The sequence below is a fragment of the Gopherus evgoodei genome, chromosome 1, assembly GCF_007399415.2.
Source record: "Gopherus evgoodei ecotype Sinaloan lineage chromosome 1, rGopEvg1_v1.p, whole genome shotgun sequence".
NCBI lineage: Eukaryota > Metazoa > Chordata > Testudines > Testudinidae > Gopherus > Gopherus evgoodei.
In genome coordinates this window covers 187,280,958-187,298,983 of record NC_044322.1, presented here as the reverse complement: position 1 = coordinate 187,298,983, position 18,026 = coordinate 187,280,958, and the positions used below count along the sequence as shown (strand labels likewise).

General features: G+C 44.3%; 1 protein-coding gene across 4 annotated transcripts in view; it reads right to left on the bottom strand.

Moving 5' to 3' along the window:
* Positions 1–365: 365 nt before the first annotated feature.
* Positions 366–18,026, bottom strand: part of CADM2 (cell adhesion molecule 2) — a 1,079,986-nt gene continuing 1,062,325 nt past the window's right edge. For all 4 annotated transcript variants that reach the window (XM_030580438.1, XM_030580418.1, XM_030580428.1 and 1 more), the window contains 2 exons: positions 3,342–3,467; positions 366–1,771 (listed from right to left, as the gene is read on the bottom strand). In XM_030580438.1, coding sequence (XP_030436298.1) covers positions 1,653–1,771; positions 3,342–3,467 — 245 coding nt within the window. In that variant the 3' untranslated portion in view covers positions 366–1,652. The remainder of the gene's footprint in view (positions 1,772–3,341; positions 3,468–18,026) is intronic.

Here is an 18,026-nt window from a genome sequence, read left to right as displayed (position 1 = left end):
GCAACCATATAGAAATATTATTTTTCAAAGGTGCAACACTTGGGAGAGGGAGATGAACTTCCAACAATACAGATTTTCATTCTCCAGCATGGAATCACTACCAAGAGTTGATCTGGCACCATTTTTATTTCAGTGGAAGAGGAAATAAGCCATTGGGCTTATAGTGTTTTGTTGTCATATTTAAGAACATGAGACTTTAAGAGAGACTTTCACCACAGAGCTAAAAGCACTGGCAGAAATTCTCTATCATTCACTGTGACATAAGTTTGTACCCCACAAAATGCATAGACAGGAATTTAATATAAAGAATTAGTCCATTTACCGTATACACAAAACATATATCATTTAACTTTTTTTTCTTTTCTTTTCTTTTTTTTTTTTTTGGCAACCCAACATAGATAAGCAGCTGTGGAACTGCCAAATTAAAAATTGAGAATTTAGCAACATAACAGTATTTGTTAAGGATATTAATCAAATGTGGTTGTAATTCAAAACCTGAGGCTGTGCACTGGTTGTTAGCTTAAAACTACCTTTTCATATAACATTGTGCTTCCATTGTATAACAAATAAAAATTAACAAGAACTAGAAAAGTTTGCTGCTGAACAGTGCTAGGACATACAGACAAAAATTACTAATACATGTTATCTATTCAGAATATTGATTTAAGTCATATCTAAAGGGATATAATGGACATTAAAAAATGCTTACTTGTGACTGAATTAGCTATAGCCAAAAAAGTTAAATATGTATCAAATAATGTTTAATTGGTTTTATTATATGCACTATATACAGATAGGAAAATGCTTTGCAATTGTGCCCCATGAACACTACATATCTGAATAGGCAGGTGAGTCCATATGAAGCAAATAAATTATTAAAACCGAAATTACAGGAACATATCTAATCTTGTGATCCCAAAAAGCAGCAAAAGGGCTGAATAAATTTGTTTCAGAATGAAGCTACAATACTCTAACTCTACAGAATCTGTATAGATAATATAGTATGATGTAATTACCACCCAAGCATGGAATTAGTATCAAGGTACCATTTTTAACAATGTATTGATACTCCTTTTCCATCAAATCCAAGCATACAAGAAACTATATTATGATGTTTTCAGTTTGTGGTTCCTAGGGCATATGTTTCAAAAACAGGTTGCCTTTGAATTACAGACATGTATAAAATATTCTTTGTAAACCTCTAATCTTAGATTTAATGTTTTATGTAAGTACATTATGTCCTTATTTAATAGTATTTGTTATGAAAATCATCCAGTGACATATTGAAAGGGACCGTGATAAAAGAAAACTGGAAAAGAAGAAAGCTATATAACATTTAAAAATGTAGAAAACTCAATAGCATGATTTAAGATGAAGATTAACATTGTTAAGGCTGTATATTCAAGCACTGTATGTTAAGAGAGCAATGGAAATGAATTTTAGGCAATAAGAAATGTCCTGCATTGTGGATGGTACTGTAAAGAAAGAATGATGCTGTCAACAACTGATTGTTGGCATAAACTGACTATTTATAGCAGTATGTAAGTTAATTAAGTTTGCGGAAGATGGCAGAAATGAATTCTGAAAGATGATAGCCAGTTTTCCCCAGCAGTCAGCCTGATAAGTAAAACTCAGAGAATCTAGGTCTCCATCTAAATGAAATACTCCTTTTTCTCCTCTGCATTGACTTGGCTTCCTTCTGCATTGATAATGGCTGTGTCAGCATCAGGTGCATCTTCAGCTCCTTTAGCTTCATTTGTTAAATATGTTCCTATGGGAATCAGTACAATAAAAAAAATAGTTATTTTACTTTAGATTGTTGTATGTACAGTCGATCTGTAACAAAGATCTAACTGGTTTAATAAATGGAGTGATGCAGAACAGAACCTGATGCACTATTTTAGCACTAACTATACTGAAACACGTAATATTCTAATTTGGGCAAGAAGTAGTTATGATTCATAACACTTGTCCCATATGCACATACATTTGCACATATCTATAGCAAAAAAAAAGGTATAACATTCAAAACCATATTTTTTCTGTCTCCAGTGGCAAGAAGCATACAAATATTTTAACATACAATTGTTTAAATTATATCACTGTGTATTATATGGTATATCTAGATGGGTAAGAAAATTAACTTTGGCTTAGATTTTATTAAACACTTGTTTTTGAAAAATGGCTTCTAATTAGTTTTGTACTCTCACATTGATGTAGGCCTTTTTTTAATCTGCTCTTTAATTCCACAGACTAGGATAATTAAGATTCTCTAGAAGTGAAAAACTGAAATAGCTGCATTAAATTAACCCAGTCACTTCATGTTGCCACTGACATTGCTTTGCTAAATAGTATAAGAGCAGGATATTAATAGAGCTGTATGCAACAGACAATTTTCACTTTGTGAAAAGTGATATTTACATTGGCTTGGGACTTATTTGTTTTCAGTCAGGAAGTAGAGCAAAGATGCCACATTTTCACCTTATTAGAAATTTTTAATTTTTCCACACAGTTCTACTGAAATTTTAAAAAAAATATTTCTCAGTTTGTATTTACTAACCGCATGACTACCCTATATAGAATTAGATTTAATAACAGTAATACTTTTGGGGGAGGAAGGTAAACTAAGGTTAACAACTACACTGCAAGCCATTCAGACATTAAGCCTTCATAATTAATTTTTTTTTAAACAATCACCTGGGTCAAATTCTAAAATTTGTCCTCTGTTTTATTTAGACCCTTCTCTCCACTGACTTTAATGGGAGTTTTCCCTTCAGTAAGCATAGTGTAAAAAACTCAGTCAGGACTTCAGAATTTTGCTCCTGGGGTGAAATCCTGGCTACACTGGAGGCAACAGCAAAACTTATGCTGATTTCAGTGGGACAAGGATTTTACCCCTTGTTTTTAATGCAACTTCTTGAATCTGTATTTAAAGTTTTATCATGATTTCTGATTGTTAAAGCCTCATTCAATAACCATATATATTCTGCAGAATTAATGTAACAGTTAAAATAATGAGGACATGTAACAGTGCTTACAGCAAAGGGCTAGAATCTAGGCTCATTCGTCCTTCTAAATCTCCCTTAGCCACTGACTCACTACATGACCTTGGGCAGGTTGCACAACATCCTTTTACTTCAGTTAATCCAACTGTAAAATTGGGTAAAAAATCCGGACCTCACTGAAAACCAGATGCTGCTTCTGAGCCTGAGCTTTCCCAGGCAACTAAATTCCAAATGGGGAGTGGGGGCAGAGAGGGCACAAGAGTGTTTGAGGGTGCAAATAATCACAAGGAAGTACTGCTGCAAAAAGTGATTGCACTTTGATTAAATCTGTCCTACCTTTATGTCTTGCCAGATATCGTCCAAGCAGAATTATAGAACATAATGTGACAAAGACAACTACAGCCACTATTCCTCCTATGAGAGCATGGTCAGGTCCAGTCTGTCCAGCCAAAGCATTTGGGTCTAGGGGAGGGAAAAAAAAAACCAAAAATTGTCCTGATCAGATAAGAATTGATATGAAAATGCATGGCAGCAAGTTTATACTGGTCATTCTGAAAATAGGGCATTTCCCTCTTTAATATTCAGGGTGGTTATTCCCCCTCTTTACTACTAGTATCTTATGAACAGCATAGCACTGCATGTATTCCCAGACTGTTAAAGCCCTGAGGACATCACAGTTATGAAAAATGTTACCTTATTCTTCCTTGGCAGAGGTTATTAAATGGGAAAGGTTTCTGGTTTTGTCCTAGTTGTATTACAACTGAAAATCTGCAATAGCTATTTATAGAAGCAAAAACAAGGAATTGAGAATTGGGGATCAGATAGCATCAGCAGAATACTGTCTGCATAATACATAATTTATATGACTGAGTCTCAGTGGGGATCCCTTATATAGTCTCTTCTTGTCACTCCTTTCCGATTGCACGAGAAATGAAAAAGGAGATAAAGTGCAGACTTTCCAAGTTCTTCTGCAGATGGCTGAGTCTGCAGGAATTTGGCCAGAAAAACGTATCATGTATCCTTGTTCACTCTCAAGTGTTGATTTGTGCATTTACTACAGTTATCCGATTAACATTGACATTAGTAAACTCTAATAGATTTTAACAATACATTAGCAGTTTCATTTCATTCACTGTGCACAACACGTTGGGATTATTGTCAGAATTAGGCTTTTTATGCTGGTCATTTATCTATTACTGAGCCTGGTGCATTACAGAAGGCTCCAAAGAAGCAATCATGGAAAATGACACTGTTTAGGGGTCAGTAATTCCCCAGAGCTTTTGAAGAATGAACTGGTAACCTTCAAGTGTTGCTTCATCTGAAATATGCTAGAGAGGGGGGGAAAAAAGAGTCAATCCTACAGTAGCATGGTAAGATTTCTCTTCTTTTTTTAAAATGAAAAATGCCTCAGTCTCAAACTAATAGTAATTCTCCCAAGATTGAGGGTTGTGTATTAGCTTGCTCGCTCTATAGCAATCAATCTGCACACACTTCTTCAAGGACAATTCCCTTTTAGGCATTGTTTATATTCTACAAACAGTTTGCAAATAGCTGTCTTGCAATGGCATAAGATGGAAATATCATTAACACAGAAAAGAGGACAAATCGGTAAAATCTGACCGGGAAAAGCTGCTGACAATGTATAGGAAGTATAACACTCTTGTTTATGATTGTTTTTAATTAATTTTCATAAAGACACAATAACAAATACAGAACGATAAAAGATGTACAGCTTGTATATGTTACCAAATTCTGCATATTTGACAGGTAGCCAAAATTTATGCAATCACACAGTTACAGCTTGTCAAAGGTGCAAGACCAGATCATACAAATCAGACAAATTATACAGACATAAAATGTTAGGATGAGGGTAAAAATAATAGTAATGATAATAATAATAATACCATACACAAATAGACAAAAAATGGGAAAGGGAGCAGGAAGCTGGAGGGAGAAAGCAAAGAGGTGAGGTGGAATGGAAGTCTGGCATTATTTGAGCCATCTCAGCATTCTTTATACAAATGTATCAAGAACCAGGATCCAAATTTCTTCAAATTCATATAATTGCTCTCTGCAGCAATAAGATATTCTTCTTCAAGTGCTTGCTCATGTCGATTCCAGTCTATGTGTGTGCATGCCCAGTGCGCAGTTGTCAGAAATTTTTGCCTTACCGGAATCTGTAGGATTGGCAGTGGCGCTCCCTTGAGTGCCACACTTATGCATCGGTATATCAGGCGCCACTGGCCCTACACCCTCTCAGTTTCTGCTTACTGCCTGTGGTGGTTAGCGGTTTCATCTCTTCTGCCTTCAAGCCTTAGGGCCTTGTAAATAGTTTGTTTATAGTAGTTAGTGTTAAATAGCTAAGAGTAGTTGTAGTTAGAAGTTAGTTAGAGTCCCAGCGGGGACTTCACCCTAGGTAGGGCATGCCCTGGTCTCCTGGGTTTAAGCCCTGCGTGGACTTTAACAGGCCTATGCCTTTAAGCTCCCTCAAGTGCTTGGGGGAATAACACCTGAGAGATAAGAGCTGTATTTGTAAAAGCATTCATGGACTCCGCCCTTCATCTGGCTTCTGTGCCATCCCACCAGGACTCGCTGAGTACCTCAGCCCCAGTGCACAGTACGCCCCCAGCACTGACTCCTGGGAATGGCATGGGACCTAAACCCCTGACAATGCCTTCACAAGCTCCCCTAGTGCCAAGAGAGCAAAGGCCTCCACCTGCGCTGCTGACACAGCACGTGCCACAGGAATCAGCAAAGGCTCCCCAGGCATGCCAGCCACTAAGACCTCTCAGGGGAGAGTGGAGTGCCACTGATCCCAAGATGAGGCAGCACTCTCTACCTCCATGCCGCAGATCGTCGGAGTTTCAGCCCAGATCCTCCGGGTCTCACCCTCTGTCACGAACACCATGATTGTGGTCCCTGCCATCTTGATGTGGATCGCCTAGAGGGAAATGCCGGTCTCCATACTACTGACACCGTTTGTCCTGCCATTGGCCGGACTCTTGGTGCAGGTCCTGGTAGCCTACCATGTGGTAGCGTTTTCTGTCATGTCTCTGGTCCCCTCGGCACTGGTCCCCTCAATACCGGCACCAATCTCCTCACTCCGGGTGACGGTCAGCACACAGACTAAGGCATCGATAGTGTCGCCAGAAGGAGATTCCTCTGGTAAGGAAGGGCAGTTCAGCCCCTCACCTAGACTCCACTGGTCTGAATGGGTACCCGAGGTCACGTTGACATCGACAGCGCCATCTTGGCAGCACAGCCAGTGGCCAGAGCAGTGGCCTTATTGGAGTTTGTGGGGAGTGTCAATCATGGCAATACCCCCTTCACGCCATTCATCATCTGCCACCTTGGAGCAAAAGCACTGATGGCACCGGGCTCAGGGCATAAGGAGCACTTAGAGGTCCTAGCAGAGGAGATTTCACCCACCCCTAAGCCTCCCTCCCCAACAGGGGAAAAAGATGACCCGAGGCCTTCCCCCGCTGTACAGTCATCGTCTTTGTCCCCAGATGAGGTGGTTGTGGGGCTCTTGAGGGATGATTTTAAAGAACGCCAGGTCCTGCTTCGATGGGTGGCTGAGAACTTGGGCCTGGTGGTGGAGGAAATGGCTGGCAGCTGGACACCTTGTTTAATGTCCTGTTGGCCTCTGTCCCAGCTCCTGTCACACTACTAGTGAATGATGGCATCCTCAAAATTGCCAAGGCCCTCTGGCAAATGCCTTCATCCATCCTTCCCACCTCTAGAAGGGCTGAAAAGAAATACTTTGTCCCAGCCAAAGGGTTTGAGTACCTTTACACCCACCCTTCCCCAGGTTGGTTGTCTCTGTGGCCAATGAAAAACATAAACAAGGGCATACCAGCTCAGCTCCCAAAATTAAAGTGGCCAAAAGGTTGGACCTGTTTCGGAGGAAAACTTATTCAACTGCCAGATTACAATTCCGGGTGGCAAACCTTCAGGCACTCCTAGGAAGATACAATTTCAACTTATAGGACTCCATCCATAAATTCAAGGAGTCCCTCCCAGAAGGTTTGGCCCAGGAATTCGGCGCCCTGGTGGAGGAGGGCACCACGGTGGCTCAGTGCTCCCTCAAAACAGCATGGGACACAGCTGACTCGGTGGCTAGGCTGGTGACATCAGAGGCAGTTATGAGGGGCACTCCTGGCTTCAGACTGCCAGTCTCTCCCAAAAGATGCAGATCTCGATCCAAGAGCTCCCATTTGATGGGATGGGTCTTTTTTCAGAGCAGACAGATGTGAGGCTGCATGAGTTAAAAGACACTGGGCTACCCTTCACTCATTTGGCATGCATACTCCACAGTCTGCAAGAACAGAGTTACGGCTGCCCATGCCACCAAGGCCTTGGCAGTCTCGTCCAGGGCCTGCAAGGAGAAGGAACAGGGATGTTAGTTTCAGCTTCCACTGCCCTTCCTCCTCCTGCTCACCTATGTGGCCCAGCAAAGCACCCCGGGAGCCAGAAGCACTGGTTCTGAGGGTGCAGTTGAGAGCAATGTCCCCTCCCAGGATCCACCCCACTCTTTCCTCAACTGTCTTCGTCCTTACTGCTCAGCCTGGTCATAGGTGGAGGAGGTCCCTTGAGACATGACAGGAAAGGGATTCTAATCCCATTATTTCCTAATCCCGAAAGCAAAGTGGGCCTCAGACTCATTCTGGACTGGCAATGCCTCAACAAGTCTCTCAAGGTCTCCTTGGCCTCCATCATCCCCTCCCTGGATCAGGGAGACTGGAATGCTGCCCTTGACTTGAAGGAAGCTTATTTCCATATATCAAGGTCACAGACATTTCCTCCATTTCATAGTGGGTGGCTGCCATTTCCAATTCATAGCACAGTCCTTTGGCTTCTCAATGGCCCCAAGGGTCTTCACAAAAGGTATGGCACCAGTAGCCACTTACCTGAGATGTCGAGGGGTCCAGGTCTTCCTATATCTCAACAACTGGCTCATCAAGGGCAGGTCTTGTGAACAAGTACAGAGGAGCCTTAATCTGGTGTGTTCCACCTGCTACAACCTGGGTCTGTTGATAAACGAGCAAAAATCCATCTTAAGGCAGGCTAAATAATAGAGTTCATTGGGGTGGTTCTTGACTCCACATGAGTCAGAGCCTTCCTTCCGGAGGCTCATTTTCAGGCATGCCGGACCTGATCTCCCATGTGAAGAACCACCCTCTCACCATGGCTCACGCCTGCTTGTGATTGTTGGGCAACATGGCCGCTTGTACATTCGTGGTCAGTCATGTCCACCTCTGGCCTCTGCACGCCTGCCTAGTGTCTGTTTACATCCCTAACAGACATGACCTACACTGGGAAGTCAGGATGCTGGATCACATTCTGTCATCCCTGGAGTAGTGGTTGAACCCTCAGTCAGTGTTGGAGGGAGTTCCCTTCCTGGCCCCAGCCCCGTTGTTGACCCTAGTCTCAGATGCTTTGGACCTGGGCTGGGGAGCCCATCTGGGTGAGCTCAGCACACAAGGCTGCTGGCTGTAGGACAAACTGGCCCTTCATACCAATGTCAGGGAGCTAAAACCAGTTTACCCTGCCAGGCTTTTTTGCCTCACCTGAAGTGGAAGATGGTACAGGTCCTCACAGAAAATACTGCCACAATGCTGTCTCATCAACAGGCAGGGTGGAGCCAGGTCGTTGACCCTTTGCCAAGAAGCTCTCAGCCTTTGGGACTCCTGTGTGTGGCATGCCATCCATCTGAGGCCAGGCATCTGCCCAGGACCCGAATGTGTTAGCAAATTGCCTCAGCAGGACCCTCTAATCTCGCTACGAGTGGTTGCTCCACTCGGAGATGATCAGTATGATCTTCCAAAAGTGAGGAACTCCCCAGGTAGACTTGTTCACACCTCGTCAGAACAGGAAATGCCATGTGTTCTGTTCACTCTAAGGGATGGACAGGGGTTCCCTATCAGATGCTTTTCTGCTCCCATGGTCCCTGATGTACACCTTCCTGCCAGTACCGTTGATCCACAGAGTCCTTGTGAAGATCAAACAGGACAAGATTATCCTGATAGCCCCCAAGTGGCCTCACCACCATTGGTTCGGCACACTGCTAGACCTTTCAGTAGTCTCCGCACTGTGGCTACGTCTCTGGCAGGACCCGATGTTCCAGGGCCACAGCAGTCTTCCACACCCAAACCTGGAGGCATTGCACTTGTCAGCGTGGCTACTGCATGTCTGAATGTGGAAGAGCAGTACTGCTTGGCCTGGGTTTAACAAGTCCTGCTGGGTAGTAGAAAGCCCTTCACCAGAGTGACTTATCTGGCCAAGTGGGAAAGGTTTACATGCTGGGCTTTGGAATGATGTGTCTGGGCTGAGCAGGCCTCACTGCAGGTGACCCTGGATTATTCTGAACCTCAAACTTCATGGCTTGTTCCTGTCATTGATCAGGGTCCAATTGGCCGCTATTTTGGCTTTCCACCCTCCCTTCCAAGGCAGGTCAGTCTTCACTCACAACATGGTTCTTGAAAGGTCTGGAGAATCTTTACCCTCACATTTAGGACCCCGTCCCTCCCTGGGATTTGAATCTCGTGCTGTTGAGGCTCATGGGACCTCCCTTCAAACTTCTGGCTTCCTGCTCCCTTCTCCTTCTCTCCTGGAAGGTTTCATTCCTGGTTGCAGTTATGTCTGCCTGCAGGGTGTCTGAGATCAGGATGCTTACTTCAGAACCTTCCTGTACAGTATTCTACAAAGATAAAGTCCAGTTGTGGCTGCACCCAGTGTTCCTGCCCAAGGTAGTTTCCCAGTTTCATATCGGCCATACTTACTGGTCTTCTTCCTGAAACCCCAGAAATCCAAAGAGGAAAGCAGGTTGCACACCCTGGACGTCAGGAGGGTGCTAGCCTTCTATATTGATTGGACAAAGCCATTTTGCAAGTCAACGCAGCTGTTCGTTGTGGTCACAGACAGGATGAAAGATTGCCCAGTGTCTGCTCAAAGGATTTCATCCTGGATTACAGCCTGCATCCCATACTGCTATGATCTGGCAAAAGTGCCTCCATTAGCGATAGTAAAGGTGTACTCAGCTAGAGCGCAAATGTCATCAGCGGCCTTCTTGGCTCAGGTGCCATCTAAGAAATCTGTAGAGCTGCTACCTGGTCAATTGTCCACACGTTTACGTCCCATTATATACTCACCCAGAAGGCCTGGGACAATGTTGGCTTCAGAAAAGCACTGCTGCAAGCTGCAACACCGTGAACTCTGAGTCCACCTCCATTGGCACTGCCTGTGAGTCACCTAGAATGGAATCGAAATGAGGGAGCACTTGAAGAAGAAAAAACTGTTACCTACCTTTTCATAACTGTTGTTCTTTGAGATGTGTTGCTCATGTCCACTCCATTACCTACCCTCCTGCCCCTCCTTTGGAGTTGCTGTCAAAATGAAAATGAGAGGGCGTAGGGCCAGTGGTGCCTGATATACTGATGCATGAGCACAGCACTCAAGGAGGTGCTACTGCCGACCCTATCGACACTGTTAAGGCAAAAATCTCTGACTGCACACATGGGCGTGCACTCACCTAGAATGGAATGGACATGAGCAACACATCTCAAAGAATAACACTTATGAAAAGGTAGGTAACCGTTTTTTCTTTCTTTTGCTACTAACAAGGACAGGTCCAAATACCAGTGCTCTATTATGGGCATAAGCCTACTCCTCCATTATTTATAAATTCATGGTAATCATTGCTACCTTCAGCAGTCAAAGTCATTGTGGTGGAGTTAGCAAAGCAGATACTAGAATAAAATTTTCTGCTGAGATTTGGTTCCAGAAACCAAGCTCTGTTTTTCACTCATATCCACCTCTTTTCACAGCTGCTTGACTGTGAGGTAGTCCCATTTCAAATGCATCAGGAGTTCCTTGTTCTCTGTTACAGCACCAACAAAATCAGAAGACAAGGTTCCCATCTTGTATAACTTCTATAGTGTCCTCTACGTTTTGAATAGAATCTATTGCTGGATCAGGCATGACTGAGAGCCACAGAAGAATTTTTAACATTCCATAATATGCTCTGCCACTGGGGTTCTTTTGAGAACTGTGATTATGTCCCTTCTCATGCTTTCACAAAGAACTCCAGATGGACACTATTATATGATAATTATCATTATATTATAATAGAATAAACATGAGACTTACATGCAGACCAGGATCATTTCTCTGCTCTTGAATAGAGTTATTCACCTAAGAGATGGGTTGTTTTAGAGTAGAACCCTGCTTTCCTGTGTTTCTGTAAACAGCTAAATGGGTATAGTTTCTTGTAGTTTCACCAGGAGTGAGGAAGATGCTTCCTCTAGAAGCAGATAATTCTTTCATTGCCACGTCTGCAGTTTCTTACACCTTTCTCAGAAGTTTCTGGTAGTAGCCACATTAAAGACAGGATATTTGTCTAGATGGACCACTGACCAGCTTGGACGTTCCTAGATTCCTTTGGATTACTGTGGATTACTGAGGTTCTACTATTTCTGTATGCTGACTCTTCTGAGTTTTGAGAGTCATTTTAACCATTTGTTTTACCTTGCTCTGGGTGTTTAATTTTTAACATGCTGAATGATAATTATTAACACAAAGCAAGACTACATCTCAGCACTTGTGAGTACTGTTCTTAGTAAAGCAATACATTACATTAACCATTTATACTGTATCGCCAATATTATAACAAAACTTCTTATAACACAAAAAAGTTGCCCACGAACATGTCTTTTGGCGGGAGTATAGTTTCCCTGATCCCAGATAACAATCCTAAAATAATGTTGCAAATTGCAAAGCCCTCTATAAATTAGGAAAGTATGCCATTTAACATTTTTAGAAGCTATATATTATACTTACAGGGTAATGCACTGTCCTGTTGCAGTTCATGACATGAGCAGATTCCCTTGAGTGAATTACAGCCTTGCATTCACTTTGGGGCTATCCATTATCTTATATGTAATTACTACTGTAACCAAAATGCTTCAGGAACTGCGTCTACAGCACAGAAACATTGGGGCATATTCACATCTCCATGTATTGTGAAGATTTATGTTTTTAACGTCTATTAAAATTAGTGGATGTGATGTATGTGAATCTGGGTAGTGAGCTAAGGATATACTCCACAATCTGCCTGTCCCCCCTCAAAAAACCCACCCAAAACTAAAATTAACAGTGTTCAGGGAATCTTCAGATTTTCCATTAAAATTATTAATGATATTGTCCTGTTGAAATATATATGCCCAAGAAGATGAATATGGAATTAGAATTATCCAGTAATTTCTTGTGGATACTGCAAATAGATAATTACATTCAAAATTATGCTCACAAAAGTTCTGGAGTAGTTTGTCCCCTATTAAAATATGGAGAGGATTTTGATGAGTTAACACAAAACAGCTGAACATGAGTCATACGCTGTGATATTCAAATTCAGGACTTTTGAATCAGAGCAGATCTTGTTCCTTCAAGGACCAGCTTCTCATCTTTTTTCTTTACACTTCGATGGGATTAACAATAATCTTAACACCAAATTGCTTAAAACAATAAATTCTGAATTGATTGGATTCCTTTGATTCCTCTTTATGAGGCCTGTTCAACATAATCATTCTCGATGCTACAAAATCACATCTGTCCAGCTTTTGAGGATTCTCCCCTTATTGGCATCATGCACCCCATGTCATTGGTCCCAGCCTCCACACATAAGCTGCCTACATGAGAGGAAAACTGGATCACTCATAAAGAAGCAAGATGAGGGTGAGACGTGACAATATCACAGATCTGTGTACAAATAAAGGTGTACTTTATGTTCTGATGCCAATCTTATAGGAGTGTAATTTATTAAAAATACCTTAGGTCCCTAGCATTGGTATTCACACAAATTGCTAAGTAGTTTTTCATGAGCTGGTGTAAATTATATGTTAGTTATTCAGTTAATTTCATTTTCTCCTTGCACAACCTTATTCATGCATATTTAATTTCTCTGAGCTAGATGAGGGAGAGGGTCAGATAACTCAAAAGCTTAGTAATGTGAGAAGCAATTGCCAAAAGGGGTGCATGTTTATGGGTGACAGTCATGTATTCTCCTTTTCACTCATGGATGAGCTTGAAAAGCTTCAGCGCTTGTCTGAGGAACCTACTGTGGAGCCCAGCACTGGAAAAGGCATTCCCTCTTCTCACCAATCCAGATTTCTCAACTACTATTGTATGCATTCGGTGAAACTTATGGGGGTTGGGTAGGAGGGATTTCACGTGGCCAGCAGGTCCACTCCTCATCATTTGACTTCAGAGACAGCCTAGTGGGTCTTCTGCATCCTTAACACAGTAACCTCTGCTGATATCTGTGGCAGCGCTTCTGTTTTGGAGCACTAACACCCAGTAATTCAATACCCTGGGCAGTCAAGAAGGCAACACTATCATTGGCTTTTTAGGAGGCACAATCTCAGGAGGTTGTTAAGAGGGTAGAAAAACTGAGGGCTGGGAGCAGGTGTCAAGAGTTTGTGTCACAGTTCTTAGCTGTCTGAAGCCATCCTCTGGCCATGTGGAGAGGTGTGTGCCTAGATCTGGCATAGTAGCCACCCTCATCTTGTTTCTTTATGAGTGATCCAGTTTTCCTCTCACTCAAATTCCTGACTGATACAGAGTCCACATCACAGTGCTGTATGACAAAATCATTTCTTGACTTTTTTATATGTCACCCTATGTCTACTGCATGCTGCTGGTAGATGCAGTGCTGCGGCAATGAATAGCAGCATCCTCTCCCTTCCCCTCCCCGGTGGCAGACGGTACCGTACAAAAGGACTTATAGCTGTCCTCATCATTCTGTGAGTGCTCCTGGCTGGCCTCAGGTGAGGTTGGCCGGGGGAACCTGGGTAAAAATAGGAATGACTCCCAGTCATTCCCGGTAGATGGTACAGAACGGCTGGTAACCGTCCTCATCATAGCAACTGGGGGCTGAGTTCCATCAGCCCCCTCCCCTTTCATGTCTAAAGAAAAGATTCTGTACTGCCTGGACTATCATAGCAGCGGGATGCTGGGCTCCTCTCCCCCCCCACACACCTTTTAATGTCCTGCCTGGACTATCATAGCAGCTGGAGGCTGCCTCCCCCTCATTTTATCTCACTAAAAACTCAGTGTTTCTTATTCCTGCATTCTTTATTACTTCATCACACAAATGGGGGGACACTGCCATGGTAGCCCAGGAAGGTTGGGGAGGAGGGAAGCAATGGGTGGGGTTGTTGCAGGGACACCCCCTAGAATGGCATGCAGCTCATCATTTCTGCGGGATCTGACACGGAGCGGCTGTGCTCTCTGGTTCTCTGATACACTGGTTCTCTAGTACACTTGCCCCATATTCTAGGCAGGACTGACTCTATTTTTAGATAAACCATAAAGGAGGGATTAACTCGGGGAGTGTAAGCCGGTTGTGTCGGGGCTCGTCCCCCTCAGGCGTGGCGGGGAGCCAGGGCGCCTCCTTACGCACTGCAGTCCGGGTCGGCTTAGCCCCTCGGCAGGTGTTGAGCGGGGTATAAGGTCTGTAAACAGGGTAGAGCCCTGGCCCTCTAGCCGGGGTCGGGGCTCTCAAAGTCAATAAGCCCCGGCCCTTGGACAGGGCGGGCAGCAATAGTTCAGGCTCAGGCCTCCAGCGGGGCTGAGCAAACACAGTATCAGCCCAGGCCCTTGGACAGGCCGGGCAGTAATAGTTCAGGCTCAGGCCCCTAGCAGAGGCTGAGCAAACACAGTATCAGCCCGGGCCCTTGGCTCGGGCGGGGCACCAAACACAAGTCTAGTTCGCTCTGGCCCTCTGGGTCAGGGCAGCGCAGTGGCAAAGTCAAAGGGGCCCAGCCCTTGGTCTGGGCGGGGCACCAAACACAAGTCTAATTAGCTCTGGCCCTTTGGGTCAGGGCAGCGCAGTAGCAAAGTCAACGGGGCCCAGCCCTTGGTTCGGGCAGGGCACCAAACACAAGTCTAATTAGCTCTGGCCCTTTGGGTCAGGGCAGCGCAGTAGCAAAGTCAACGGGGCCCAGCCCTTAGTTCGGACGGGGCACCAAACACAAGTCTAATTAGCTCTGGCCCTTTGGGTCAGGACAGAGCAGTGGCAATAGGCGGGAAGAGGGGGAGTCTGCCACCCGGTTACGGGTGGCAGGGGGAACGCAGGCCCTCCCACTCCACTGCGTTCCAGCCCGGGGCCCTAGCAGCGGTCAAGACCCGCTGCGGTCAGTGGGGATCCTGGCCGCAACACACTGACATGGGTTCGGGCTCTTCCGGAGCCAAACCAGGGTCGGCTACCCCTGGGCCACTTCCAACCTCCCCCTCTCTGGGTACCTGGTTCTTGCCGGCGTCGTCTGATGGGTCCCAGACCATAGGTTCCTCCGGGTACCGGTCGTGGGGAAGCTCAGGCCACTCCTCGGGGTATCGGGCACACGGCAGGTCAGGCCAACATTCCTCCAGGTACCGGGTCTGAGGCAAGTCCAGCCAGCGCTCCTCTGGGTGAGAGGCAGATCCGGGCAGCGCTCCTCGGGGTAGTGGGCGCGGGGCAGGTCCGGCCCGGCGGGAGCTCGGGCACCAGCGTCTGTCCTCTCCGGCAGCCTGCTTCCAACTGAGTGCTGGGGCCAGGCTTTTATACTTCCTGTCCCGCCCCTTGACTTCTGGGGGGCGGGGACAGGCCGTGCTGACTCCGCCCACTGAGGCGCCTGCTCTGGCTCGTCCCCGTCAGGCGCGGCGGGGAGCCAGGGCGCCTCCTTACAGGGAGTCATTCCCATTTTTGTCTTTGCGCCCCCGGCCGACCTCAGCTAAGGCCAGCCAGAAGCACCCATGACAGCAGCAGACAGTACAGAACAACTGGTAACCATCTCTGCTACCTTGCAATGGCAAATAAATGCTGCTGTGTAGCACTGCAGTACCGCCTCTGTCAGCGGCATCCAGTACACATACAGTGACAGTGACAAAAGGCAAAACGGGCTCCATGGTTGTCATGCTATGGCGTCTGCCAGTGCAATCCAGGGGAAAAGGGCGCAAAATGATTGTCTGCCATTGCTTTCATGGAGGAAGGAATGAGTGACGACATTTACCCAGAATCACCCACGACATTGTTTTTGCACCATCATGCATTGGGATCTCAACCCAGAATTCCAGTGGGCGGGGATGACTGCAGGAACTATGGGATAGCTACGGGATAGCTACCCACAGTGCAACACTCTGGAAATCGACGCTAGCCTCGGTACATGGATGCACACCGCCGAATTAATGTGCTTAGTGTGGCCGTGTGCATTCGATTTTATGCAATCTGTTTTACAAAACCGGTGTATGTAAAATCGGAATAATCCCATAGTGTAGACATACCCTAATACAAATTCCAAAAATCCTTACATGCTGACTCCAGATTCTATGCCCACTGACTCATTTTATTTAAATGACACAAAGATTCTTATATAGAGATTGATACAGATATTTTTGATATGGTTCTCTAAAATATCCAGTTTTCTAGAGGGAACAGAGTTTTCACTAAATAGGGCACATGACATAGCTTTCCTATTAATAATATCGGATTTGAACCCTTTGACAGAGCCACTTACTCTTTGAGACTTTGGTTGGAAGAAAAATGACTGAAATCTGCAGTTAAATTATTAATTTTTGTCTCTATTCTGTTTTCAACAGAAGTTATTGCAGTCAATTTAGATTGTAAAGATATATTTGTAGCATGTCCAGATATAACTTCTAGGTATAACTTCATGGAACTCTCCCACTTCATCGCTGAGCTGAAAACATCTGTCTCCTTGCCTACACTTCTTGAACTTTTTCTACCTCAGCTAGTACTTCCATGCTGATATACCTAGAAGATTCAAGGATGGAGAAAAGGTGCACAGCTGACTCAAGAACTCCACTATTAACAGCTGGTTCTCACAATGAGATACCATGGTCTGCAGAAAAACAGGCAAATGACCCCTTATCACTGCTTCCAGAATTTTAATACTTTAACTTTAAATTTTCTTCTCTTTCTGGAGACCCAAGATATCATGCACTGGATTCTATTATGTAAGAAAAACTAAGGCTGATGAATTAAACTTTCTTTTAGCAAATGGGATTTTCTCCTGAGTGACTGTTCCCTTCCATCCCAAGAGATGAGTTTAATGGGAGGAATCCTGCTCTTTGTTTTCCCTTTCCAATAGGAAATGATGGGAAAGATAGAAGCAGTAGCTGGAGTAGGTATAGTCAATCTAATAACAACTGGCTCTTTCTTCCATCCATTTGTGTGTGTGTAACTCTTTTCACTGTCCATGGCAGTTAAATCCCTATGCACCTGATGAACTGCGCTCTAAGTTACATAGATGTAGAAAGAACAGAGTAATGCAAGAAGCAACAAATTAAACCCTGATTTATATATTATGAACAGCAATAAGGCTGCTGTGAAAGTAAAACTGTAAAGAGGTCATTTAAAGCATTTTGGAAAGTGCACTGGCAACCTTGAGCAAATCCCAATAAGTGTACTGGAAAAGCTGCGTAAATGCTTCAATAAAACTTCTTTTTATAGTCTCTTTCACACACACTGCATCCCAGCATGCTTCCCAGAGTTAATTAGTACAACTACAGGGCTAAAGGTCTAAAATAACAAATACTAGCTGAGGTAGAAAAAGTTCAAGAAGTGTAGGCAAGGAGACAGATGTTTTCAGCTGAGTGATGAAGTGGGAGAGTTCCATGAAGTGGAGCTATACAGACAGGCTGTTACCAGTGGCAGGAGCTGCAGAGGAAAATGGTTTAAACTAAACAGTGCAGAAACAAGGCCAGGGGAGCATGAAGGGAGTAGAAAAGCAGGTTCCATGAGGTACAATGCCGCCACTGTTACCTCATTGGTCTCATATGGTGCTTTTCATCAGTGAATCTCAAAATGCTTTACAAAGTAGGTCAGTAACATTTTACAGATGGGGAAACTGGGACACTGGGGGGTGAAGTTACTTGTCCCAGAAGGCTAGTGGCAATAGGTTGAACATGTTCATGAAGGGTTTTAAAAAACAGAACTACTGTGCAAATTAATTGTGTGACTTCCTT